The sequence below is a fragment of the Haemaphysalis longicornis genome, unplaced genomic scaffold (assembly GCF_048455015.1).
Source record: "Haemaphysalis longicornis isolate Haplotype H1 unplaced genomic scaffold, Haemaphysalis longicornis Haplotype H1 scaffold_1, whole genome shotgun sequence".
Taxonomy (NCBI): Eukaryota; Metazoa; Arthropoda; class Arachnida; order Ixodida; family Ixodidae; genus Haemaphysalis; species Haemaphysalis longicornis.
Window position 1 is genome coordinate 125,161,207 of NW_027526203.1, and position 26,271 is coordinate 125,187,477.

Here is a 26,271-nt window from a genome sequence, read left to right on the forward strand (position 1 = left end):
GAACGCGTATGAAGGTGTATGACAGAGTAACTCGATAATTGCTGGGTGTGGACAGATTCGGGAAGGGCGAGTTCGTGAAAGCGCATTCTTGCGAGGGGGCTTTTACTGGGCATAGAGTCATCAACTACTTTGGGCATATCTTTGCTAGGTCATTTTCGTCACCGATCACAGCGGAATCTCAGTTTTCATATAGCCTGGCATATATCCTGCCATTGTACGACCACACAGACCTCCATCCATGTTCGGACTTGCGTTTCGTGGCCATTCCCAACAGCCTTCTCAGCGTTGGACACAGGTCCTCGTTAACAAAAACGGGGGCCGCATCATTGAGCCCGATGTCGCTGTTCGTCATCATGCCTCAGCAGTTTCATTGACATATTATCATGTTCTTGTGTTTTCAGCTATTCGTTTTCCCCATCGTTAGGCGTTTGGAAGTTGATCGTGTTCGTATTTCTCTTGTACAGTCTTTCGCGTATTGGGCTGCCTCTGCGAGCGGTCACCGCGTTAACCTTTAGCCTGAAGTGCTTGACATTGTTGTCCATATTGTTTGCCTTGGTGGACAGTTGCTCGCCGTGGCTGGCGATGGTGTTGATCTGGTTGGTGAGTTTTTCCGTCATTTGTGTGAGGCATTGGAATGGTTTTGCCCAATCAGGTTCCTTCGCTTGGTGTGGCTGTGCAGTGGTTGCACCCTCTGTTTCCATTTCTACTGTTGCGGGTAGGTATGGTTGGACCTCCTTCCTGGCCGTCTGGCGCTTTGTGTTATCGTTCTGCCCTGTTTTCAATTTTTCCAGAGCTTCTATTCCAGCTAGAACTTCACTGATCTGTTGATTTTGCTTGGAAACCGCAGTGCTTAATCAAATATTTGTATGATGTGTATTAAATGCTTTATAAAGGTCAGCCAAGTGTTCTTTGTCTCCCGAAGACACACCTAAAATGTAGAACTTCCTGACTCAGTAATCATTATTTTGGAGTGATAAAGATACCGGCACTTATCTTTGTTGTAGCGATTCTTGTGCAGAAATCTGTACCGTGTCAATTAGCTTACTCGGTGCTCTTCGCACCGCTTACTGACATGTATTTCATCAACGCTATGTTGACAAGGTGCGCTCACACGTCAATCAGAAAGGCAGGTTTAGCAAAAAGTAAGTCATTCAATTAGGCAGTGCAATATATTAATTCCTTTTAATGCACCTTGAACTTGTCCTTGTTTGTATAGGACGAAAAAGCGTAAGCTCATGGTGATGAACAAAATTAACAATAAAACAGGCTACCCCAAGCGCTCGTTTCGTACGCGGAGCTAATTGGCAGGAGACGAAACCACAGGGTTGTAGGTTTTTATTATGTTCACAAGGCATGAATGTACAGAAATAAGGGCTGTGAGCGATGTTATTTAGAACAATTTGTATCAACATGTACGGGGCTAGGAGCATTATTCAAAGGTCTTAATAAACTTCGGTCACGACACTTATTGTCACTGCAGCATACTGTCCTAGGAGGCCGCAGCACCTAGGTGCGCAGCGAGAGTGTTTGCTTTCCATGCTGCAAAGAACATTCTACCAGCTGCACGAGAGCTGGCTATGTGGATCAGCACGTGTATGTTACGAAAAGTGCCACAACACGTCCAAAATTACAAACTTTAAACTACCACAGTATTGCAGTCCACACAGCAGCGCTTCCGTTGACACTCTCATCTCATTGAAGCACACGTACGCAAGCGCAGGAAATTTTCAGGAGGCTTTCATGGCCAAATGATCTATTTAGCTTGAAGCTCCCGTCATTTACAACTGAAAACTTATGCCACCGTATGTACCCTAATTACAGGATATTCATGTAGGACTGGTGAGGTGAAACTTTACACTCTGCAGTTTATTTAGAGGTAAACATTGTGCTGGATATCTATTTTCAAGAACAACAAAACAACCTTCTTCACGCGATTCTCGACAGACATAAGAAAGTACTATAAGCAATTCACACACTGTACTTCGGTTATATTTACACAGAGAAAGACACCAAAAAAATAGACGTACCCTTTATTCATTACGCCACTTTTGGAGTTTAAACGGGACACTCTAAATGATACTGTGACTATGACGAATACGGAGGCTAACAAAATAAATTGAGCTTCATGTTCAACACCTTTCTTCATTCAAAGAAAGAATAGCCATGACGCTAAATACCTGTGGGGATTACGTCGGTAAACCATCGGGGAAAATCAGTGCCATCTGTAAACGGTTTTGGCGCGCCCAACACAGCTTCCTTGCAACTTAGAGGTCTTGGTCTATATATAAATACATATATAGAAAAAAATCCTCTACCTGAAACGTTAGTAAACTTCATTTAGTAAATGTTTTTCATGTAACGTATTAAACAAGCAACTTTCGCTACTTTTGCTTTTTCGCACTGGCACCGAGAACAGGACGTCATGCTGTGGTTATAGTTGCCCATTAATGGTTCCCACTGCGTTCGGACCTCTTGTGTAATGGGGCAACATTTATTGTCAACCACCAACGCTGAAAAAAATGCGCTTTAGATTTCAATGCGTGCTGCTAGATTGAAAACCTTGGTCATGCAGAAATCCGATGCCCATTCAAATACTTGCAATTTGCGGCGTAAGTCTGTGACGTCTTCCAAGGCACCCGCCACGCTGGAAGGATTTGTACAAACGCCCGCCTTAATTGCAGTCTTCACTCGGGTTTTGATCTGTTGCTAGATTGGAGTCTCGACAGCTTTACTGAGCTACAAATCAACAAATTGGGACAGGCTCCTGTACCGGCGTCTGCGTTGGCATTCCTGACTCCCTGTGACTCCCTGTGGTACTTTACATTCGCGGTACGAGATACAGTGTGGGGTCCCGTGTTGTGCTGCTCCTAAGTAACGCGAGAAGCCGAATTATTATCCGTTCCAAATGCGACTGCTCATTACAAGACAAGAGATATGGAAGTGCCCTGTACCTGATTCCACAGAATGCAGCTACGTCTCTGCCAATACCCTTCTACTTTTCCGCCACGGCGTGCCATTAGTGCTCGTAAAAATACCCGAAGGTGAACATTCCTAATTAAAAAACGGCAAGTTGGCAGTAATTTATCAAAAATACAGTGGAATCACAGATGAATAAAGAAAGGCTAAGAGGCCAGACGAATGGTTCTAAATAAGAACTTTTCGTGAAACAGAAACGTAAAAGACATCAATTTGCGATGAGTATCCCGGATGAGCTGAAACACACGAATCAAATTCATACACCCCTGCGCGGCCGTTGCCTTTTTCCAGAGACAACACTTATTGATTTATTAGGCTAGCAAAACCGTAATTCCCACAAGGCTTAGAGGAGCTCCCAATAAAAGATGCCTCCTGAATGTCACTCCCGCGCTGATTCATAAATCCCCCCGGTGGACTCAAAATAGGGCTTTGCACTCACCTGATCTGCAATGAGTGGTTAGGTGCGTACAAGAATTTCCCTTTATGGCAAGATAATACTTGCAGTTTTTGTGCGAACATAGGCCAGGCTCTGCATATTCAGATGCGGTTGCAGGATAAAAGCATGCTATACAGCAACCGTGCAAGGCACCCATTTTGCGCTATTTTTGAAATCACTTCCTTCAAGGCTTTTGTAAATTGACGAGTATTAGTGGAGTTGTTGCAGATAAAAATATCGCATTTTTGCCCGCACCGCGACTGTCCCTCATTTCGTCCATTTCGTCGCCCCTGGCGAGCGTGACTGCCCATGATTCCTCGTTTCTCGGTGGAGTGAGCAGGAACATTCGGTTGCAGGCGTATGCTTCTGCGATATTTACGCCTCCACCATCGCTTTGTGGCGCCGCCTTCTGACTTTCTGCGTTCCGTTGGCGCCTTTTTATCATTCTGCTTATGAATCCTGCACTCCACGCACTGCTTGAAAAGCCGACGGAAGGAATGGGGCGAGACTTTTACACGCTCGCTACTTCATATATATACCCCCACCGAGATCGGTGCTTCATTACAGCTGAGCTTTCTTTTCTTTATTTTTAAGTTTGTCCTCGTGTGCTGAAACTTAAATTCAGGGCCACCTTAGGGCACGCTGTCGTTATCCAGAAAGTTTTGGCGTGCTTTCTCCCGTTGGCGCTCGCTGCTATACGCAGGTCACTATCTCTAGAGGCGGTCCTGTTTCGCACATAGACGCGTCCGTTTACTACTTGATTTTAAATCTCTCCCTTACACAAAACTTAAAAGTCTAGAGCATGAAAAGTTTCGTCTTTGTAAGTGGCAATAAGAGTATTCGAATGCGGTGTAACGTGCGTGATGAAGCCCTAACGTGCTGGGCTACTGAAGTTATAGAGGGGCAGGCTCAAACTGTTGCACTACATGTTGCACAGGAATCAATTTTCACATTTATTTTTATAAAGCCATTGGGACCCTTAAATCACCGTGTTTCCTAATGGAGCTGTCTTGCTAATACATCATTGTGGCAGTATGCATCCGAATGCATTTCAACGAAGCAACAAATGAAATACCAATGTAAGTCTATATGCACCAGGAGACACGTATAGGGATTTGTTTCCATTAAAGAAATGCGAACGAAGCTTCTCCTGACTACTATTTCTTCGCAGACTAAATCTTCCTGTTATGACTATTCTGAGACGGGCTTTCTATTGAGGCTTACTCGTTGGCTCCGTGTACAACCCAAATCGAGGCAATAACGTAGAGAATATATGTCTCCGTAGTATAATAAAACCTTTAATGATGTTGGTGGTGTTTTGAGCTCTTTAATAACTAAACGCATTTTGTAAAGGTTTATTTTTTGTTAGCCGGTTATCCCACTTGAAGCAGTAGAGAAACTTACAGGGTCATAGACACCCCACACAATAAAGGGAACGCAAGAAACTACTTCCTCAAGAGAACCGTAAAAACACTTGTTGAAACACATGGTTCATATGTACAGTTGAAGACGCACAGTACTCGACAACAAACACACAACACGTATGAAGATGCCGTTAATACTTCGTACCTCATAAGTGTCGAAATAGACCTACCTTGTACAAACAGAATCAAACTCTGATGTAATGACATGCATTTGGCAGTTCACGAAATAGTGTATAAAAACGCTCACAATGCTGCGCAATAAAAACAAGAAAGAATACACACATCAGAGAATGTTCTTCAAATGCACTTCGATAACAAATGGTCAGGAACAAAGAGTACTTACAGCCTTTCTAGCAATCTAAAGCGTGTCAAGGCCCTGAGTATGTTTGTTTAAATTAGTAGGGTCTGCTGAATCTTCGCAATGGACTGTTCGGAGCACGGGTAACACGCGAAAGTGTTTGGAATGTATGAAGGGGACATACAGGTGGTCATTGCGAACGGCTAATGAAGGGATGTAAATGACCATCAGAACAGCGTAACCAGCACTCACTGGAAAGTTGATCTTCTGGAGGAGGGCACTCATTTTTATTTTGCAGTAAACTGCCCTCAAACCTTATATTCGCCGTTGTACTAGAACTGTAAGGTGTTCTTCAACAATCGTGACCTCCACGTCAGTCTTCTGGGGTAGCCGACGCCCAAGAAATCCCAGTTTTCTTTGACCAAACTGAAACTTGATCGTAAGATAAAAATCAACCAGGGGAAATAATTCAATAATGTTGAAATTTTACACAAAGTTCAAGCAGCTACGGCCGCTTGCATAATGCACTGTAAAATGCCATCTCCGATCAGTCATAGTCCGTACGAGAGGCAGGTACGTAATGAGCACTGGTTGTTGTGTTCTTGAGGCGCATGCACGCTTCAGAATCGACGTTTATACTTGTATCAAGTTGAAAAACCCTCAACCATAAACCTAAAGCTTCCCAATAGGTAAGGAGGAGGCACTGCGTATATACATTCGACCACAAAAATATATTAAGGGTTCGTTTCTGCTTTGTGTAAATGTGTATAACAGTGAATCCAATAGCTATTATAAAATCCTCCTCCAGAAGAACCTGTACACACGTATCCCGATGAATACGACCCTTGAGCAGCACCGCAACGTATCTACAGCTGGTGTCGTTTTCGGCCGTCACCACTACAGCACCACCATGTGCAATTAAAAAAGGGCGCTTCGTGACACGGGTATGTGCGAAAAAGTGTTCCGCGCAAGCAACGCATTTATTCCATGCCGTAGTACCATTTACTTTGCCTCTGTTTAGCACTTGAAAGGCCACATCTCTTATCACCTTTATGTACAGTCCGCTGCCCTTCTTGCTTTATGCTCGTTCAAGTTCTTCATTGTTTTCACCACAAGCCCAGCATCTGCGTATTACGTTTTGTTGTAGTGCTACCTGATCACGTTCCGTCTACTAGCCCTGTGACTGCGTTGCTTTTGGAACGGCCGACGTGGTGCTTTAGCATCACTTTGTTCTCAAAGGCGGCATCTTTAGACAATGCTCGTGTTCTGGTGGTGGTGATGGGCCCCTCCGTTGTGCGCGCGATCTCTGCTCGAGAGGATGGCGTGAGAGCACGTGGACACTCGCAGCGTGTGCTGCCGGTCGGTCCAGCTGGTCTGGAATGGAACCGCGCGCCCGTTGGCCGACGAGGCCTTGTGGACTTCCGGCTTCGGTGCACACCAGCACAGCGCTTGGCGGAAGTACGACCGAAACCTGCACACAGGGAGAAACACGCAACAAGATTTGAACAGCCCATCCTAAAAACAAAACGTACTAAATAGTGGCGCTGAAAGCAGGAAAAAATAGCCGTAGAAGGAACAGCCTGCAACCAAGTGTGCATTCAGGTGGATCCACGCCACAAATTTCTTGGTGTGGATTAAGGCATTTGAAATTCAGCGGCACAAGTAAAACGCCACAGCCCATCCCTCGACTTGACAGTCTTATAGTTGCAGTCTTATCCTGTTATAGGTAGGAAGACTGGGGCACTTGGAAATGGCTAACATAGCAGAGTGGTTACTTGCGCTGAGTTTTCTAAAACACAATAGTAGTGCTTCCAGATCCCCCTATTGAGAAGTTTCCACTCCAATGAACCCGTATGATAGATATGCGGTCGTTCGCAAAAAAGAATCAAAGCCCCTTTCTTAAGAGAAATCTCGTTGAAACCCGAAGCTTCCTCCGGTGAAACCTGATTCAATGCCGAGGCCCAAAATTCACTCTCCGAAAATCCAAAATTTATGCTGCCAAATTGCAAAGCTCCCAAGTCTACTTAAACTCAGCCAAAGTACGAAGCGAGCGTCCAACCCCACATTACCAAAGTCCAAAACCAAAGTCCAAACCTGCTAAGGGAATGTATGTAATCATCATCATACCTAACGCGGCGTACTGCCAAACTATATTTTGCGTATTACGAGAGGTTCGTTATGTGTGCAAAGACATCCCGTTTTTATGTTACGTGATGCATGATTGATGTACCCTTTGTGAAAGCAATTGTGTAAAGTTGGCTTTCCTGCAGTGTGTTTAACTCTGCGTCAGCGCCATCACTGAGTCACTGAAAGCTTCACTTTAAAACACTGAGAAATTTAAGGAACCGCGGCGCTGCCACGTCATTAAGGTATCGTGCATATTAGTATCATCGGTACACAAAACACCAAGGTGGTTGTCTGCACACGCGCAGTCCAAGTCGTTATGACGGAGCACTGATTGCGGCCATTTGCGGATCCTGCATGTTTTTGCGCCCTTTGCCAACATGACGTAAACCATGTCCCAACGAAAGAAGACTTTTTAATTTTAGCATGTTGTAGTTTTTTAGGTCTCCTCTCCTACGCGTAAAGTGCAAGTTAGCTAATTCGTTGATCCTGATGAAGGAAAAGACACATGATCGGCTTCAAAATATCAGGAATTTATGATGAATCACAAAGCCAGAAATCAATAATGTTCCTTCAACAACGTTCCTTGATCAAAATGCAGCAGCATGACCAATGACTACATGCAAGAAAGTACTTCTCACGCATAACACTTAAATTTGGCTCACCGATGGGTATTTCTTCTCTAACATATCATAATGCTGAACGAAGTGTCACCATTGTGTTATGCCACATAGTTGGGAACATTTTCAATTTGACTCGTTTATCTGATTGATTGATTGATTGATTGATTGATTGATTGATTGATTGATTGATTGATTGGTTGATTGATTGATTGATTGATTGATTGATTGATTGATTGATTGATTGATTGATTGATTGATTGATTGTGGGGTTTAACGCGCCGACGCAACGCATGCGATGACGCGCGTGGTAATGGAGGGCTCCGGATTAATTTTGACCTCCTGGGGATCTTTAACGCGCGCCGAAATCTCGAACACACGGGCGTTTTTGCTTTTCCCCTCCATCAGAAAAGCGACCGCCGCGGCCAAGAATGGAACCCGCGACCTTGTGCTCAGCAGCGCAACGCTATAGCCACTAAGCCACCGCGGCGGGTGAATCGTTTCTCTGCCTGCTCATTCTTTCCGTTGGGCTATTTCATTGCACATATTGGTTCTTCAGGTGCTATGAGGTAAACAGCACTATTAGTGGTTGCAATATTGCAGATATGACGCGCTCCGTAGCGTATGCAATTGGAAGATAAGCTTACTCGAAATTTTAGAAAACAGCTCTTAAGCACTCGTTCCTGTGGTTTCGTGGCGTTCCTCGTCATTACATTTGTTCTAACCGAGAAAAAGACGAGGACACCGTAAATAGACTCAGCAGGAAAGTGGGGGAGGAGAGTGCGGCGGCCGTGTGAGGCGGAAAGTGATATGCCACCGATGCCACGAGAGAGGTGCTCCGCGGTAGCCACCCGCTACGAGATAATCCCAGAGTAGCGCACGCCTTTCTGCGTTCGCGGATGACACGATCACTTATTGAGACGAAGAACGTGCTTCAACTGCCGCTGCAGCTCAGTCAACTGCGCGAGGACAGTCTCAGCGCCGCCGACGCCAGAATCCAGATGTGCGCAGCGCCGAAGCAGCAGCTACGCTCCGTCGCCGGGAAGAGTGCATTTCGCGCTCCGCTCAAATTTCGTATGAGTGAGTATCGTAATCTTTTGTTTTTCTTTTTCTCCCTTTTTCTTTATTTCTTCTCGCACGCGGTCGAGAAAGCTTCGTCAAGCGGCGAAAATGCAGCTTTTTCTTCAGGCAACCTTCTTTTCGGTGCACATATGGCGAAAAAATGAACTTCTTTGATTGATTGATTGATTGATTGATTGATTGATTGATTGATTGATTGATTGATTGATTGATTGATTGATTGATTGATTGATTGATTGATTGATTGATTGATTGATTGATTGATTGATTGATTGATTGATTGATTGATTGATTGATTGATTGATTGATTGATTGATTGATTGATTGATTGATTGATTGATTGATTGATTGATTGATTGATTGATTGATTGATTGATTGATTGATTGATTGATTGATTGATTGATTGATTGATTGATTGATTGATTGATTGATTGATTGATTGATTGATTGATTGATTGATTGATTGATTGATTGATTGATTGATTGATTGATTGATTGATTGATTGATTAATTGATTGATTGATTGATTGATTGATTGATTGATTGATTGATTGATTGATTGATTGATTGATTGATTGATTGATTGATTGATTGATTGATTCGTCAGCCAATTTTTAAATGAGGGGCTGTGTCGTGGCTCGGTTCGTCGTCTTAGCTCGTACACGGTAGTTGTCGTTGTGGTTCCTTTAGTTTTGGCACATACCCACTTGGGGCGTTGGCAAGGATCGGGAGCTTTTTTAGGGCTAATCACGGGCCCGCTTTACGAAAAAAATTACACCATCTTCCCGTGGGGAACTCTGATGAGGATGCGAAGCATCGTGGCGGTTCCGTGTGGTTCCATTGTGTTGCCGTTATGTTGAGTGATCTGGTTTTTACTAGCGCCAGAGGGAATTCCGCGTCCGGGTCCACACCGGTGGCAAAGGCACGCAAGTGCTGTTGTGTTACGGTAAGTAGGCGGTGGTTCTCGAGGCGCCGAAACTCGTCCATCATGTTTTTGTCGATGTTGTCTCTGTGGTAGAATCGGTAGTCTCCGTCAGCTTTGGTGAGGTAAAGGTTGTTTACATTGGTGCACCGGCTGAGGGCAATGTACACGCCCTCCTCTTCGCAGCTTTGTCTTCTCGTTCTTCTTCTTCGGCAGTTCCCCTACGGGAAGATGACGACGGTGGTTGAACGCGAACCTATCTCGTGATGGATTCTTTGGTTGGCCAATCCCTAGGGGCATCCTGCCACAATCAGCATCAGAGGCGCTGCGGACGGGGGCTGGTTAAGCTGCAAGGCACGTGGCGCTTCCCGCCACAGCTTTCCCAAGGGAAATTCAGCATCCCCCTGTAAAGTTTTTAGTTCGTCGTTTCCGTTGACGTTCAGCTTCGCGTGCCTTCGTTGTATCAGTAGCTTCTTGACGTAGTTTGAATGAGTCAAGGACATAAGGCGCGTTCGTAGCACTTGCTCCTGTCCCGGATTTGTAGCGTAGTGGGAAGAGCACCGCGTACCTCCCGTTGCGGGCAGAGAGTCGTGGGATCGAAACCGGGAGCCGCTAACTATTTCTTTTTTATATAGTGTAGTATCGCGGAGCTGTGGGTGTAAGGAGGAACGTTGCGCATGCGCAGTGAGCGTGTGGACGGCGCCGCCATCAACGACGCAGGACCAGGTGAGCCTAAGAAATGCTCCGCATTTAGAACGATTTGGAACAAGAATGGATAAGCAATTGGCGCACAAGAAATATGGGAATTGGTAGACGAAAAGTGCGCAGTATGTGAGATGGTGTGCAAAAATCCCCAGTCGTTTTTGTACAGCGCGAATAAAGTCGGGAAGAGCAGATAACAGGGTAGGCGCCTGGCCTGCGAGCGTGTCCGTGTAAGGCGGTACCAGCGCAGACTCGCGGCGTCAAGCACCCAAACAGACGCTTCGAAAATTAGGAGGACACTTGAACAAGATGTTTATAGGCAGAACGGTTCCAAACTCCTGGAATCGCTGGCACTGCTCATACATGTCCCCAATATTTAGCGCAAAAGAAGCTGCAATAATATTTGCGGCAAAACATATGTACTAACCGGGAGCCCTGCGCTTCACTTAGTAAGGAATGCTCGTTGTGGTGGTTTTTACGATAGCAAGCGAAAAAAACTGGCCACGGAAGCAAAAAAACGATTCGTCCTAAACATTGCAGAAACGCTTGACCACGTGCGACATAAAAGCAAGCACAGAAAGACCGGCCTCTCACAACCGCTGTTCCAGGCAGAAGAAGAAACTGAAGATAAAGAAACGTTTGCAAGCTCTCGCAGGAGAACGCGTACGACCACTGCAAAGGCCGGAAAATTGAATTGCACTCAGAAAACATCTGTTCAATGCATCAAGGGAGGAGTGAGACAGGGAGGGGAAGAGCGTGCGGGGTGGTCGTGAAGAACAGACAACGGTGCCACAGCGTCTCTGGCGAATTCCTGATCGGCGCTTGGCAGTTTTGACGTTGTGCTGCTTTAACGTTTTTGCACACATCTAGATTTGCTTCATTTTGGAGTGAGATTTAGCAAGACTGCGTTCGAACTTGCCGTAGAAAAGGATTACTTCTAGTTGACATTCACTGGAGACAAAACATTTTCTCTACAATTATTCGCAAATGGATTTGTACCATACGCCCGGCACACTTCCTCTCAGATCCAGGATTAATCAGCTACGAAAGAGTTTAAGGGTACCTGGCTGAGGTCGTTTTTTTAAAGAAAACTTCTTGTTCAACATAACCACAGCCTGTCCTTTCAGTAATAAAGACAGTGGTGAGATATTTTTTCCTGGCACTCAGGGGCCTCACTAGTTTTTCCTTGTCAAAAACTGGTTTCGTGAGGCACCCTGCTTCGAAGGCCGAATCCTGTTAGCTTCTCTAAACTTTTGTATCTTCACTTTTAATTACTAATCATTGGCCCTATACACCAATTTTAGTTAATCACGTTTAACCAAAACATGGCGCATCCAACTGAAATAAGACACAACATGCCTTGTCTGATGCTGTTTGGCCCAGCAGCCCTTGCGCCATTAAACACAATCATCGTCAGGTAGATTGGTCATGTGCCTTGAGAAGTAAGCATAAAAGCAACGCTATTATTTTTTATTAAGAGAGCGTGAGTTTGGGCTAGTTGGTGCCGCATAGCTGGAGTGAAAAGCCCTTAAACATGGAACAAGGGAGCAGGGATCAGAAGAACAACAGGACAGGATGAAGCGCCATTACAACTCATTTATACACACATTTTACATAAACGCCGCTTCATTAAAAACAACAAAGAAGTTTTAAAGACATGTGATTACCACCGTACCGTAGCTGCGTTCCGTGTGGTGAATTCTCAATTTTCATTGTGATAATAATTCTCTCTCTTTCTCTCTCTCTCTCTCTCTCTTACATCACCTAAGCAATAGTTCTGGCTGATGGCTAACCGGAATAGAAGAAAAATAAATCAGCCCACCATCCTAAATACATTTTTAACTCAATTTCGTAATTATCGTAAAGCACACTCACTGCAGCCCAACTTTATATCTTTTACAAATAAAAACATGTGTAGATTACAATCATAAAAAGTTGAGAACGTATTTTTGTGAATTGTAACTGTCTTTCCACTATAGTTGGCTAATGAAGATTCTTTCATTTAGTGTACGCCACCTCCGAAGTGTTTTTAAGTGTTAATTTTCTTTGCTTCCAATCGATAGCTTGTGTGCAGTTTCATTTTGTACAATTTCACGTTAAATTCCAGGTGTGCTGTTTACACTGTTTGACGTAAAATATTGAATTGTTTGTAGTTTGTTGCTTATTGTATATTTGAAACCTTCACGTTTCTTTTATGTTTTTCTGTGCGCGTGTGTGTCTGTACCTGTATACGTGTGCGTGTGCCTACGTGTGTGTGTATGCGTCTCTGCATGTGTGTGTGTCTATGTGCGTGCGTATGTGGGCGTGTGTCTCGGTATGTGCGTGTGCGTATGTCTGCATATGTGTCTGTGTGCGTATGCGTGTGTGCATGTGTATGCTTTCGTGTTCGTGTGTGCATGCGTGTGCGTGTGTACGCGTGTGCACTTGTGTGTGTGTCTGTGTACGGGTTCCTGTGTTTGTGAATGTTTATGTGCCTGTGCGTGTGCGCATACGGTTGAGTGTGTGTATATCTGTATGTGTGCGTGTGCGTGTATGTGTGCGTACGTGTGTGCGTATGTGGGTGTGTACGTGTAGGTGTGCATGGGTGTGTATATATCAGGGAGCGTGTGTGACTATGTCTCTCTGTGTGTGTTATTTTAAACGTTTATTGTGAACATTTTTTGCAAAGTTACTCTCTTTTCAACCTGTTTACAGGAAAATGTTAGCCTGGGATTCGCGCCAGAATTTCTTCAGTTTTCTGGCAAATTAATTGAATGGAATTGAATATATGATTATCCAATCCAAGACTGAGTAAGCTTAGCCGTGAAGGGTGGTCCGCCACAGCCCAGCGGCCTACTTCGTTGGACGTGAGTTTTGTACATTCCTATATAGGATGGTTCAGTTCCCTATCTGAGTATTTCTTGCAATACACTCTTCGGTAAAACCTCATAAGTGCGCACAATGATAATACACGGGGCTAAACCCTATTCACGTTTGAGTCACAAAGACACATGCGCATAACTTGTTTACAGCCTGGAGATCTGCACTACGGTGTTCTACATTTAAATTTCACGTCCTAATCAGGTACCGTTGAATCAGGATGCACCGGCTCTAATCTGCGTCGATGACAAAGGTGCTATGTAAACATCAAAAATAGTACGCAGGATGTGCACAAAACACACCATTTTACCATTGGCTGTTTCACGAGGGAAGCGAAGGGCATGCACGCCCATTCGTTTTTGGTTATTGGTGTTCCATGATCAACCAAACGGACCCCAAAAATTTCACTCTGTCGGGGCGCAAGTTCGCGTTATTGTTTCAAGATCCCGACGACTGATTATAACTTTCCACCTGCCGTTTAATGAGCACCTGTTCAGTTCATTCCGCATAGCTTTTTTTATTTCAGTGACGTAAATAGGGCGAGCTGAAGATTTCTCGGACGTCGGAAACAGTCATGATTCACTTACCTCTTGTTCATGCAGTAGTATATTATGGGGTTGCACATGGCGTGCGACATGGCTAGCCAGTACATAGCCAGGTACACGTGCTGAATGTGGTCCAGGTACGCCACGTGAGGGTTGTGCGACACGTACACGAAGTAGGCGTTGTAAGGGAGCCAGCACACGCTGAACAGGGACACCACCGCTATCAGCATACGCACCACCTGCGGCACGTACCACCAGGAAACAAACGTACACTGAGAATAAAGTCAGTTAAGTGCGTTGATGTGAGCGACATTTGTTAATCGATGCGAATTAGTCTTGGCCAAGATTCTCATTCTGGGGTTAAAAATATCTCGGCTTCGCTTACTTGGTTCAATTTGTTCTTTCCCGTGCGTCTTTTCGGGTATCCCGCACTTGGGATCTTCGAAGGGTAACTTCAATTGCTTGCACAAGTGCTAGCTCAACTTTGGAGTGACGTTGAAGACACAGACAGGACTGCTCCGTAAATAGGACGTACTGTAGCGGCACATAAATGTACACTCTAAATGTCCATTATCTTTTAGCAAAGTACAGCAATCATCGCACGTTTTGCCTGATACCCTCATCAATGGCAACAAACGGCCACCGGGGCATCGAATCGATCACAGATACAACATACTGCAGACCAGAGGCCCAAGCAGGAGGGGCACAAAGTACTAACATTATAGAAGATCCAATACAGCACAAAATGCAAGCGCAAAACTGGGAACAACCAAAGTAAGTATAAAAACACTGGTTGCCAGCACATTTCAACATTAGCTGCAAATAACAAATCAAGATAGGTCAGAAATTGCTCGGCTGTAGTGTTTGAATCGTGTATAGTGCGATGAAAATTAAGAAACCCTAATCAGGTTGATACGAATGAACAATGCGATTAAGATAGGAATGCCAATGACGACTACGATGAGTAGCAAGTGAGTTCAGGAATTAACTCGAGTATAAAGCAAGTTTCATGTGATATAATAACTACAGGAATTCAGAGCGGAGAAACTTCTTCCTGGACCCCCGGGTTTGAATGCCGCTGTTTCACATCAGCTCAGAAACGGAATCTGTAAGCTTATTGTGGTCTGTTCAACAATGCCGTCAACAACAAGGTTCTACATGACCCACCAATTATACGCGGTGCTCACGATATGTATCCTGCCCCAAACTTTGTTTCAGACATGCCTAGTTGTAATTACACAGAGGTACACAATAAAAACACAGAGGTGCCCTTTTTGCGAGTTATCTTTCACTGAAGTATCCTGATGTCAAAGTGCCAATTCCGGCACCGAATAGGTATGAACCATGTTGCACTTGGCAAGCATTCCAAAAAATTTAGAACAAGCTAACTTATCCCTAAAACGCGTACTGCCGGAACCAATGCGTACTGCCGGAAACCTGGCGCCGCACTGAATAACTGGAAAGAAAACTTAGGTCGGCTCAAGTAGCCATGGAACGAAGGATAATAGGAGGAACAATTAAGTACAAGAAACTAGTTTCCTGGATCAGAAAACCGCCTCGAGTAGAAAGCATCATAGTTCAGACGAAGAAAAATAAATGCACGTGGTCCGGCCATTTAGAAAGACGAAATAAAAACCGGTGGACCAATAGGGTTACAAAGTGGCTACCGAGAGACCGGTCTAGAAAACTGGAAAGGTCATCAACACGATGGTGAGGGAAAATAAGAAAATTTGGAGGCAATGAATGGATTTAGGAAGACGAACAGGAGCAGAAAGGCGCAGGACAGGAGCTGTGGGAGGTCAATGAGAGAAGTCTTCGTACTGCACTGTACATTAAACGCGTGTTTTTGGTGATAATGATGGTTATAAATATGGTGGCGGTAGTTGATACAATTGTCAACTAGGGTTGGTTACCTACTCCCATCATTTTGATATAGCATGAAACTCAAACACCAATAATAAAAAATCCGAGCCACCCCATCAAAGTTCGCCATTTCCCAAAGCAATCACCCGCGCTCTGTATAAAAATGAAAATACTCTGTGGTTGAACAAAGCACTGGAGTCTAAGAGCTATATCTGGGGCAGTTGAAGCAGCCTTCCCCGTGTATTCCCCATTCCTCTCTGGCCATCGTCATTAACGTCCACTGGTCACGCGACAGGCCCCAGCTACTTTAATAAACCAACCAGCAAAAGGAGTCCTGAATTGCTCTCTATAACAATGGTGCCAAGAGACTGGATACGGACGACACGGAGGGGGTCGATAAGATTTACCACAGCGTCCTTAGCAGCTAAACACAGCGAGAGGAGGTAAGAGATAGATTTGATTGTGGGGTTTAACGCGCCGACGCAACGCAGGCGATGAGGCGCGCCGTAGTGGAGGGCTCCGGATTAATTTTGACCACCTGGGGATCTTCGGAGGTAAGAGATAAGCAACATGAATACGCTGAACCAATGTGAACATTGAATCGTGTACAATATTCAAGGTTCAAAGCAAGTGACAATAAAATGCCACGAACAGAGCTTCTGCTTGCACATGCCCTGTTCGTGCTTGTGTATGCGCACAAGCTCTTTACATAGAACTTGTGTGCATGGAGCTTCTGTGCATTGTGTGCATGAGCCCACAAGGTCTTTACGAAAGAGCTTGTGTATGCACACAAGCGCTTTACATAGCTGCTGAAAGAAATGCAAGTGTAGATATATAAAGTCACATCTCATTTCTGTACTTTCGTCCTTTTTGGCCGGCACAATGTATCATACTATACGGCATACAATGACCGAAAAAATTTCTGGCATTGGGTGTTGTAAAATAAAGTTTTGCATATGGCAGAGCACTACAAATGTAGAGAAAAACAGCTGTTTTCAAAACAACACACACGGAAGCATTCCATTCGTGTATTTGTTGGTTTATTACTTTCTAATTTCCTGCATATAAATCTACTCAGGAGGGAGAAATCAACAGAGGTATGTTGTGCGTCCTTACGAAGTGACGTTGTACATCAGGGCGAGACAGAAATACAGCTACCAACTGCTTTCATCGTAAAATTCTACGCCCCTTCCTCTTTGCTGGCGGACCTCTCCGGACGGTCACTACACTGTCTATTACAGAACTCAAACCGCCGACCTCCAAACTGAACACCTGTGACAGCACATGTTAGTCGTCGTGCATTTGTAGGCAATAATAATGCGCGAAAAGCTGCAAACCATTCTTGAATCAGCGCATGCAATTACCACACACCAATTGTTCCACCTGAAAGGCGACAAATTTAAAATTTTTAAAGCCCTAAATGGCATTTTTGCGCTCAAGTGACGCCATCTGTTTCAAGTATCGCGAAGTATAACGTACCTAACAACCTTGTTCTAGATTTAAATTCGCTTTACTTCTCACCAGAAGATGACAATAAGTTAACGGAATTGCAGAGATGGGAGAAGAATAGTAAACTAAGAGCATTAAGCGTATTATATTGTTCTTAGCAGTTGCACCTTTAAATACAAGGGGTTAATGTTACCGCCAGCATGCCACGTGACCGTGTCTACCTAATATCATTCATTCTAAACAGCCTGCGTGTATGCCAGTATGCTAGGATATTGTGTTGAACAGTCTCATGCCACTCGCAATGATTTAATGTTGACGTGAAAAAAATCACATTCTGTTTAAACTAATTCCTTAAAGAGACACGGGACAATTCGTCGGCACAATGGTGAATACAGCGGTAAAGAAATGGGCCCACAAGGCGACGGAATGGACAACCTAATGGGTTTTCTGAAAGTATCGGTGATGATTGAAAGGTTTCCGAAGGCACCGCGGGAGCGGTCATATTGCCATAGGTTGGTTTAGGTCAGTAGTTTTTTTTTTGCTAAAGGAACACCACACTCAAGAATGGTTCACTCAACAGTCTCCAAAATAGTTTTCCAATGAAGAAAAGGCAATTTGGCTTCTGACTAGATTTAGAGGTCACCGCATAATTCAAGGAACTTGCCACACAAGGCAACGCAATGGACTACGTCAGTGGTTCTCAAATGGGGGTCCGCGGACCCCAGGGGGTCCGCGAGAACACTTGAGGGGTCCGCGAAGCCTCCCTCAAAACTTTTCCCGCCACCATTCGTTTCTCGATTTTGCCGTATTTTTTGCAATCGAGAAAGGTGGCTTCGCCGCATTACACGTGCGTTTAGTTGCTCCGCGTTGTACATATTTTAACATCTGCTTCTGCGTAACGTGCCAGGTATGAGAAGGGAGAAAAACAGACACAGGAAAGGCGGTATATGGGTGTTAGGAGCCTTTTAGATTCAACAGCAAATTGTTTAACATTATGACGCGCATAATCATTAACGGCAAGCAGAAAAGGCGGGCATGGGATAAGTGTGTAGGCGACGTGTTCTCCAGTGCAAATTATTTGACGTTATTACACCGCTCAACATATGCTCCATCGTGGGGTCCACCACCACTGTCGCAAGGCTAAAAGGGGTCCTCGGGGCAGTCATAGCTGAGAATCACTGGACTACGTAATGGGCTTGCCCGAATTATCATTGATGTTTCAGAGGTTGCCGAGGACGATGCCACAGTGTTCACTGTGCTTAAACACTGCGACAGGTTTCTTTACTTGCACAGTAATTTGCGCTGAAGAAACAATGCAATCCCTCACTGGAAATACTGTTTTGTGACTTTTTTCCTCACACTGTTTCGTAGGTGCGTAGTTCGACATCCTGGTGCATAACCTCGTAAAGCTCATTTGGACCTTCAACGCCGACAACCCGGGTTTGATGCCGGCTTAGAATTTTCTGCGTGCATCTGACGAATTGTGTAACGGGTTTTAACCGTAACAACACATTAGTGTTGAGTGCATTGGTATGGCGGGATACAATTCATCATTTACTGTACAAAGCTATGAGGGCTGTCGTCAATGTAACTACGCTGCCTTTCTATTTCTGACATCTTTTTCGCAGTAGCGCTTTTCATAAAGCACAAATAAATACAAATGGCAGGAGCAATGAGTGATCGCTATTCCCTTAGCAGAACACAATAGAAAGAGCCAAAAGCTACCTCATTGAAATTAAAATACTCCAAGGGCTACTGGTATACAATTCATTAGCACAAGAACTAGTTTGAAATGGGCGCTGCGTGAATGATTTCTACATATTATCAAGAGCAGCCTTTTCTTCTACTGCCATTTTTGCCACCCTAGCCAACACCGCGGACACCTGGAACACAGATAATAAATCACAAAGACGATATCAAACTAGCACACATGCGTGGAGAGAGCAAGAGAGTGAGCAGTATGTGGAAAGGCTCGTTCTTTTCCTGTGAATAGACGTCCCATGTGTGAGATTGAGGGATTCGTTGCGGCATCTTTTTGTTTATGTCTCTTTGTTCCTGTGCCAATCCTGTTTATGTCTCTTTGTTCCTGTGCCTTTGTTCCTGTGCCAATCCCCTAAACATCCGCCCAATCATTGAAAGGAAGACGAAACCGCTAACTGAATTTGTTTGGTATTCCTAGGGTACTATTTCTCTTGCTTACAGTTCAAACTTACCTCCGCATGTACGAAGCCTTCTCTGGAGTGCCAAGCCCGTATTTATTTGTGATCCGAGTTTATTTTTTAAATCTCCGTTGCCTAAACGTATTTCCCGCAAGTACTATTCGTTGAAACGTGCCTGGATTGTATTTCTGTAAAGCTATATGGAGTTATTGCGGTATCCACAATTGAGCGAGAACTGAGTTTTTCTTTCAAAACCCCTTCTCTTCGGCTGCAATACTTCTCCCACGCTCTCTATTAGCCGCTATTTTAAATGAGCGTTTATCCAGGTATCCTGCTTCTTCTGTGATTAATACTTATGCATCTCAAAATGGCTAGAAAGCTGGAACTGGTATTTTTTCACAATCGCTAGATTGGCGTTATTCGTTACGAATCCCGGATTACACACCCATTTTTATGGCAGAATTTTTAACTATAGCTCTCGCTCAATGCAGAGTACCGCAGCATGTAATAAAAATCATCATATTATCCCATTCGATGGCAGTTATATCTGTAATAACTTCTTCTTCCGACTCTCCATTCTACCGCACACTATTATTTTTTGTTCCTAGGCACGTGAAGGAGGTTCGCTTGTCTTGGGTCCCTGGCCATACGGACATCAGGGCAAACGAGCTAGCGGACCATTTAGCTAATCTCGCTGTCCCAGCTCCCATTCAATTCGGAATACCTAATCTGGATCTTTTGGCAACTTCAAGATTAAGTCGATATTGGCATTTAGACGCTACTCGTTCAGACTCACTTTTATCATTTGAAGAGTATCAACATTTAAAGTTCGGGTGGAATGTTCATTTTTGTGGTTCTCAGCAATGCGAAGTGACCTTAACCGAGCTGTGGTGCAGGATTCCAAGGCATAATTTCTATCTGTTCAGATCAGGACTTTCACCTACGGAACTGTCTGTGCGGTGCCAGGTCCCTGAAACAATCAAACATTTTTTCTCGACTGCCGCCATCTCTCAACAGCTAGACAACTGCTTTTGAAGGACCCTATTGAGCGATCGGGGTTGAATTTTTCGAATACACTTATATTATCCATTGGCACATAAAATTTGGGTTTGCAAAGATATATATATATATATATATATATATATATATATATATATATATATATATATATATATATATATATATATATATATATATATATATATATATATCGCAGGAAAATATTTCTTGGACACTGGCAAGTCGTAGCAAAAAAAAAGAAAGACACACGTCGAAAAAGGAAAAGGTTTAACGTTTCTGCCGAGGGACCGGCCTTGGTCAGAATAACCAATATATATATATATATATATATATATATATATATATATATATATATATATATATATATATATATATATATATATATATATATATATATATATATTGCATTCAAAATTTTATTTCTGATTTTGGTCGTTTGAGTTGCTAAAGGGTGTTAATTATTTTGTAATTCGGGTTTTATTCATAACCAAGTTTGCTGTTCCAGCCTCTTTCCGGAAATAGTTTATTATTTTGAGGTCCCCATGTATTTCAACAACCGATTTAGCCCTGGCCAATCCCCTCTTGTGGGTACGTAGGACATCATCATCATCATCATCATCCTCGTGGTTCACCCACTCACTACCAAGGCTAGCCGCTGCTGTAGTGCTGTATGTAATCCATACGTGTCACTGTGTTTGTGCACGGCACCAAAGTTTGTAGACGCAATGTGCTCGAGTGCATAATTAGCTGTGATTCATCCGACCCGGGAGGAGTGTATACAAGTTTTTTTGTTGCTGCTCTTTTTGTATTGAACCTTGGCAAAGCGTGCGTGCGCATATTTTGAGAACTAGCACGCGGCTCAACATTGAGGTTGGTCGAGTGTTTTGTTTCCGGTGTTGTTTCTGATTTTGAACTAAGGATATCTGGACCCGTGAGGAACCTAACGGGTTAAAACATTGCCGTAAGTGGCTGAAACTACTATAAGCGTTCGCTGCGTAAGAAGGCTTATGAAAAGGTGGCTTGCGGCTTTTTTACATACGATTGTCTTTCTTGGGCTACTTCTACGCGAAAAGTGAGGTCCGTCTGTCTGTCTGTCTGTCTGTCTGTACAGATAGACAGGTCACCGAACACAAGCGCCCCAAAGCTAAGGGCAGCTTTTCAGTGAGTTTAACATTGAACATCCTGAGACCGTAAAAAATGCTCGCTGATAATAACGAAAGACTGTTACGCTCAGTTGTAATCTCAATAGGGCCCTTTCTTGCAGCTATGGACCAAGATACTACAACGCTACAATTTCCCAGTTTTCTTAACAATTCAGAATCGACCAGTTTAAAAATGATTTGACTAGAAACCATTGGGAACAATAATTTTTGTAATAACCTACCGGCAAACAAACATGCTTGGGTCGGAGGCGCGCATTTTAAATTCGGTTTCGTTTGCTGTGTTTAAAATATCGTTGATAAAGATGTTAAAACAAAAGGAACATAACATACAACCTTGCGGGACTCCCCATTTAGCGTAATTTAACGTACTACTATGCACTCCTCGCGTTAAAACTACATACAAAGTTTCCAACGGCAATGTGGTCTGCCATAGTGTCTGTGTTGTCAGCGAGGTGTAACCTAAGGTCATTACGCGCGTGTTCAAAGTATGCCTAACACAAAGACTAAATGCCGAGTTTTTCGGACGCAAATATACTACTCAACACATACCCTAGGACAATGTTCCGAGATTTGGTCTTCTGCCACATTCCCGCGCTTCTGATTTTATAAAGTTGAAAACACAATGACATCTACGTTTCTGTTTTAAAAGGGGAGCGGTGACAGCAACAGTCTAGGGAACGTTTTGAAACGTTCCTGCGCTACTAAACATATTGATACTCTTAAAGCACTTGCGGTAGCCTGAGCCAGACACAAGCTGTGATCGTGAACGTCCGAAAGTCAAAGCGCATGCTGAAATAACATATCCTCCATGTGTTCTCCGCCGTACTACAATTGTAGGCGAGCCTTTCTACACTCAAAGTTCTCGCTGCATCCGGTTTCAGCTGCAAACTGTCGCTGGCTTCTTGCTACCGCCGTCGGCGGTTCACCTGGCGGAGAATATGTCTATTCCCGCAGATGCCTGAAAAGTACGGGTGAGGAGGATGGCTTGCGTGGACGTCTACTGCTCGCGTAAAATTCTTAAGTGAGCCTCGCAACGCTGTCACATAATTAATACGTGCAGCTTTTCATGTTCGCGACATTTGCACAGAAGAACAATGGACTTGGCTGTTCGCACGTGCGTCCTTTGCTGCAGCCATTTCTGTTTCTGCACCTCCAATTTAAGATAAGCAGGAGAATAGGTATTTTACGATTTGGTAATACAGAAGTTTTCGAAAATTATGTAAAACTAGTTGGACGCGAGTTTGGGTGAATTGCTACATATATTCACATAGTCAAGGGCGGCACAGTCTTCCTGAAACGATGGTATTTATTGTAGTCGCAATAAAGCGGCAAATTACAAGCGTCGATAAAGCAGTCGGCAAATTTACCTCCCCAGATCAGAATTGGCGAATCGAATGTCGCGGCAGTTGCCCTACAGGCTTTCACCTGGGAATGCTGTCCTTTGCAGCAACATCTAAGTAGATCTAGAAGACTGTTTATCAAACATGAACAGTTTGGTGTAGCGGCTACAAGGTAGAAAGAAGCCTTTCTTATCAACAAGATTGCGCTTGCAGCTTACGGCACCAGCTAATGCGCGCTAAGCTTGAAGCACAGTAGGAGTTTTAGCCTACCGTTACCTTGTTTACGTTACCGCTTACCGTGTTACCACAAGCGAGGGTGTCCTTTTGCCGCTAAAATTGGCAGAATACGGTTCAGAGCATCGTTTGCGGCTAGTTTTTCCGGTTTACCGGACACCGTGACGCGCGTTGTGACATCTGAGAAATAGGCTCCAAGCAAACGCAACAAAACTTTATATCCCAGAAGTATTCGCTTACGCTTGAAATAGCTTGACTCTTATTATTTTTGGATTCGGCGTTTACAATACTATTTTTAACCGCAAGCTGTTGAGCAAATCGTATGCGTATGGTGTCGGCGGTTCAAAATACAAAAAAAAAAGCCAAGCGCCTGTGCACGCGGGCCCCGAACGCACGTTCGTCAAGCTAAGCCTACCCACTTAGAGATATTGGCCAATACTGACAAAAAAAAAAAAAAATCTCCAGAGTTCGCCAGTGTCTCGAGCGCATGTTCGCCAAGCCAAGCATACCCACTTATGGATATTGGCAAACATTGGCCGCAAAAACACTCCAGCATTCGCCGTATCGTGGCAACACTTGCTCGAAATGAGAAAGACACGTCATAGCGTACGCATCTCGTTCGTTCGTCCTCGTGTCGTCGTGCGCATGCGCTCTGTAGCGTAGAACAGCCGTTACTTGAAAATCAAAGCTGCTGTATATGTGATCGCTGACTCCACATGGCCTGGCCGCCGACAGTTCGCACGGCCGAGGGAGAGGCCGCGCTTCGAGAGGCTCGGCGTGCAAAGCATCCGCTAGAGAAGATAGAGTGGCCTAGGAAAACATCCGCCAGAGCGACGAGCTGACTGTGGCCTTGCTCAAAATAAGTTCAATGAAATGGCTATTGGCGGTGATATTTTCTGGCTCTGACGTCGGCATAGGGACTCGCTCCGCTGTCGTCTGCTACACTCTGCTTGTGAGGGCCGCGGTACCTGTTCTTGAAGAAGAAGAAGAAGAAGAAGAAGAAGAAGAAGAAGAAGAAGACTTTATTTTTCAGCAGACGTTGTTACAATCCCTGCTAAGCCTAAAGAAATCAAGCCTAAAGAAATCACAATCATGCCTAAAGAAATCACCCGCTTTCATACTTTAGTGAGCCAAAAAGCGTGTTTTCTGTAATCCAGTTATTTTTGTAAGCTTCCGACACATCTGAACACTTTCAAGCTGTATCCGCTGCAAGTTTGCAACCCACGAGGAGAGAGAGAAAAACTTTATTCAGAGCATCGGTCGGAAGATCGTGTGTAACTCGTCCTTTCTAACTTATTTGCGAGGTTCACCGCACAGATGTCTTCGATAATTATTCAAAATACGTAGGCTTCCTTACAGTCTTACAGTCTTTTTGAGGCGCTTTCATAAAGAATAAACAGTCTAATGCTACGTACCAAGCATGAAATGGTACGTAGTAGGAAATAAAGCCGCTGTCTTCGATTTGTTTCATTGTTGTTGACTTGTATCAGATTAATGTTTTTTTGTGCCCAACGCATTCATTTTTCTGCACCATCACAAACGCCTTATTAGTAGGTTTGGGGATGTTTGGGAGGCTCACAAAGATCGTGTGGACATTTTGCTGTATGGCATACATTCCCTTCTTCACAAACTGGCTTTCCTTATGGGTGCATACAAGAAGGTGCATATCCGCACCATGCGTTGTTTATTCACATGCAAATAAAATAAGAAGGTTTGTGCTACGCCTCCGCGATTGCGCCCCAGACAATGTTGTTCTGTGTATTCGAAGGCGGATTTTGTGCGCCGAATTTCTATCGTAACAATCGTTAATATAATTACTGATTCTCAACCGGAACAATTATGACATGATTACGGTGTTGAAGGCCTGATATTTTTTTTATTTATTTTATTTACAAGATACTGCAGGCATGAAGCCCAAGCAGGAGTGGTACAGGCAATAAACAGGAAAAAAAAAAGAATATGAAAAGGCAATCAAGCCTAACATCACATACATGCAACAATCAATTAAGCGGGATTACATGACTTACATCTTTCAAAAAAAGGGGGGAAAGAGAAACATGGCACTGAAGTAAAGCAATGCAACAATACAATGGTACAGTGGATAAGACAACAGCAAATCATTTTCACGTCACTAGGAAGATATGCGCGTCAATAGAATCTGTCGACAATAGGGCGGCAAGCGGTAGCTTGTTCCACTCACTGATCGTGCGCGGAAAAAACGAAAATATTTTTATTTTTCAGTAAATGCAGTAAATAGTATCCATGCATATATGTTTTTTTAGAAATTCATGGTCACCACCGAAATCAGAGGGCGGTTGAAACGTGAGGGGAGACACACAAAAACGTTTTTCTTCCAACGCCTCGCGCATCAAAGACACTTGGATCCTCCGGAGTTTTTCTTCGCAGACTTGAAAAATACTTATAGTCCCATCCGTATAAGCTTCGTTTAAAAAAGTGATCGCAAAGCGCCGGGAGTCAATACCGAATGCTGGAAATGGCACATTCCAACACAGTCCAGTTTTAAAACGGGCTTAGCGACCAAGGAGACCACCCGAAAAGGGCGTGGGGGGAACAGCTCTGGCATTTGCGTGCAGCGAAAAGTAAGACGAGGGGGAGCTGAAGGTTTCGGCAGGCCCGAGGCACACAACTGTCGATGGTGTGACCACTTGGCACAAGTAAAGCGTAAGTGATGCCAGTGCCGTGTACAAGTCGTGTTGGCAAAGAGTTCGCAAATGTGAGAGGCGGAACTGCAACCGACCGAAGGAAAAGCGTGGCGTTCACCAGATGTTGAGCAAACAGGACCGAAGCGGCTCGCTTCCAATGAAGGGCGCTCTGCGGCCTCTCAAGACGGCGTGGGCTGCAGGACATCCTCGCTGACTTTCACGCCGTTAGCCGCGTTGATTTGAATTTGTGCGATTTCATCATTCGGATGCTCAGACGTCGTGTTCTCATTGACGTAACTTCGCGCATGCGTTATGCTGTGTTCCCGCCGTGGTGTTTACAGTCGATGCTGTTTGATACGTGCGGTTTTGCTGTAGCTTTTTTGATATATTTAC

General features: G+C 44.2%; 1 protein-coding gene across 1 annotated transcript in view; it reads right to left on the reverse strand.

Annotated features, from left to right (window-relative positions):
• Window positions 1-2,602: 2,602 nt before the first annotated feature.
• Window positions 2,603-26,271, reverse strand: part of LOC144179658 (tachykinin-like peptides receptor 86C) — a 79,435-nt gene continuing 55,766 nt past the window's right edge. The window contains exons 2-3 of the mRNA XM_077708099.1: window positions 14,030-14,226; window positions 2,603-6,605 (exon numbers count right to left, since the gene is read on the reverse strand). Of these exons, the coding sequence (XP_077564225.1) occupies window positions 6,383-6,605; window positions 14,030-14,226 (420 nt within the window). The 3' untranslated portion in view covers window positions 2,603-6,382. The remainder of the gene's footprint in view (window positions 6,606-14,029; window positions 14,227-26,271) is intronic.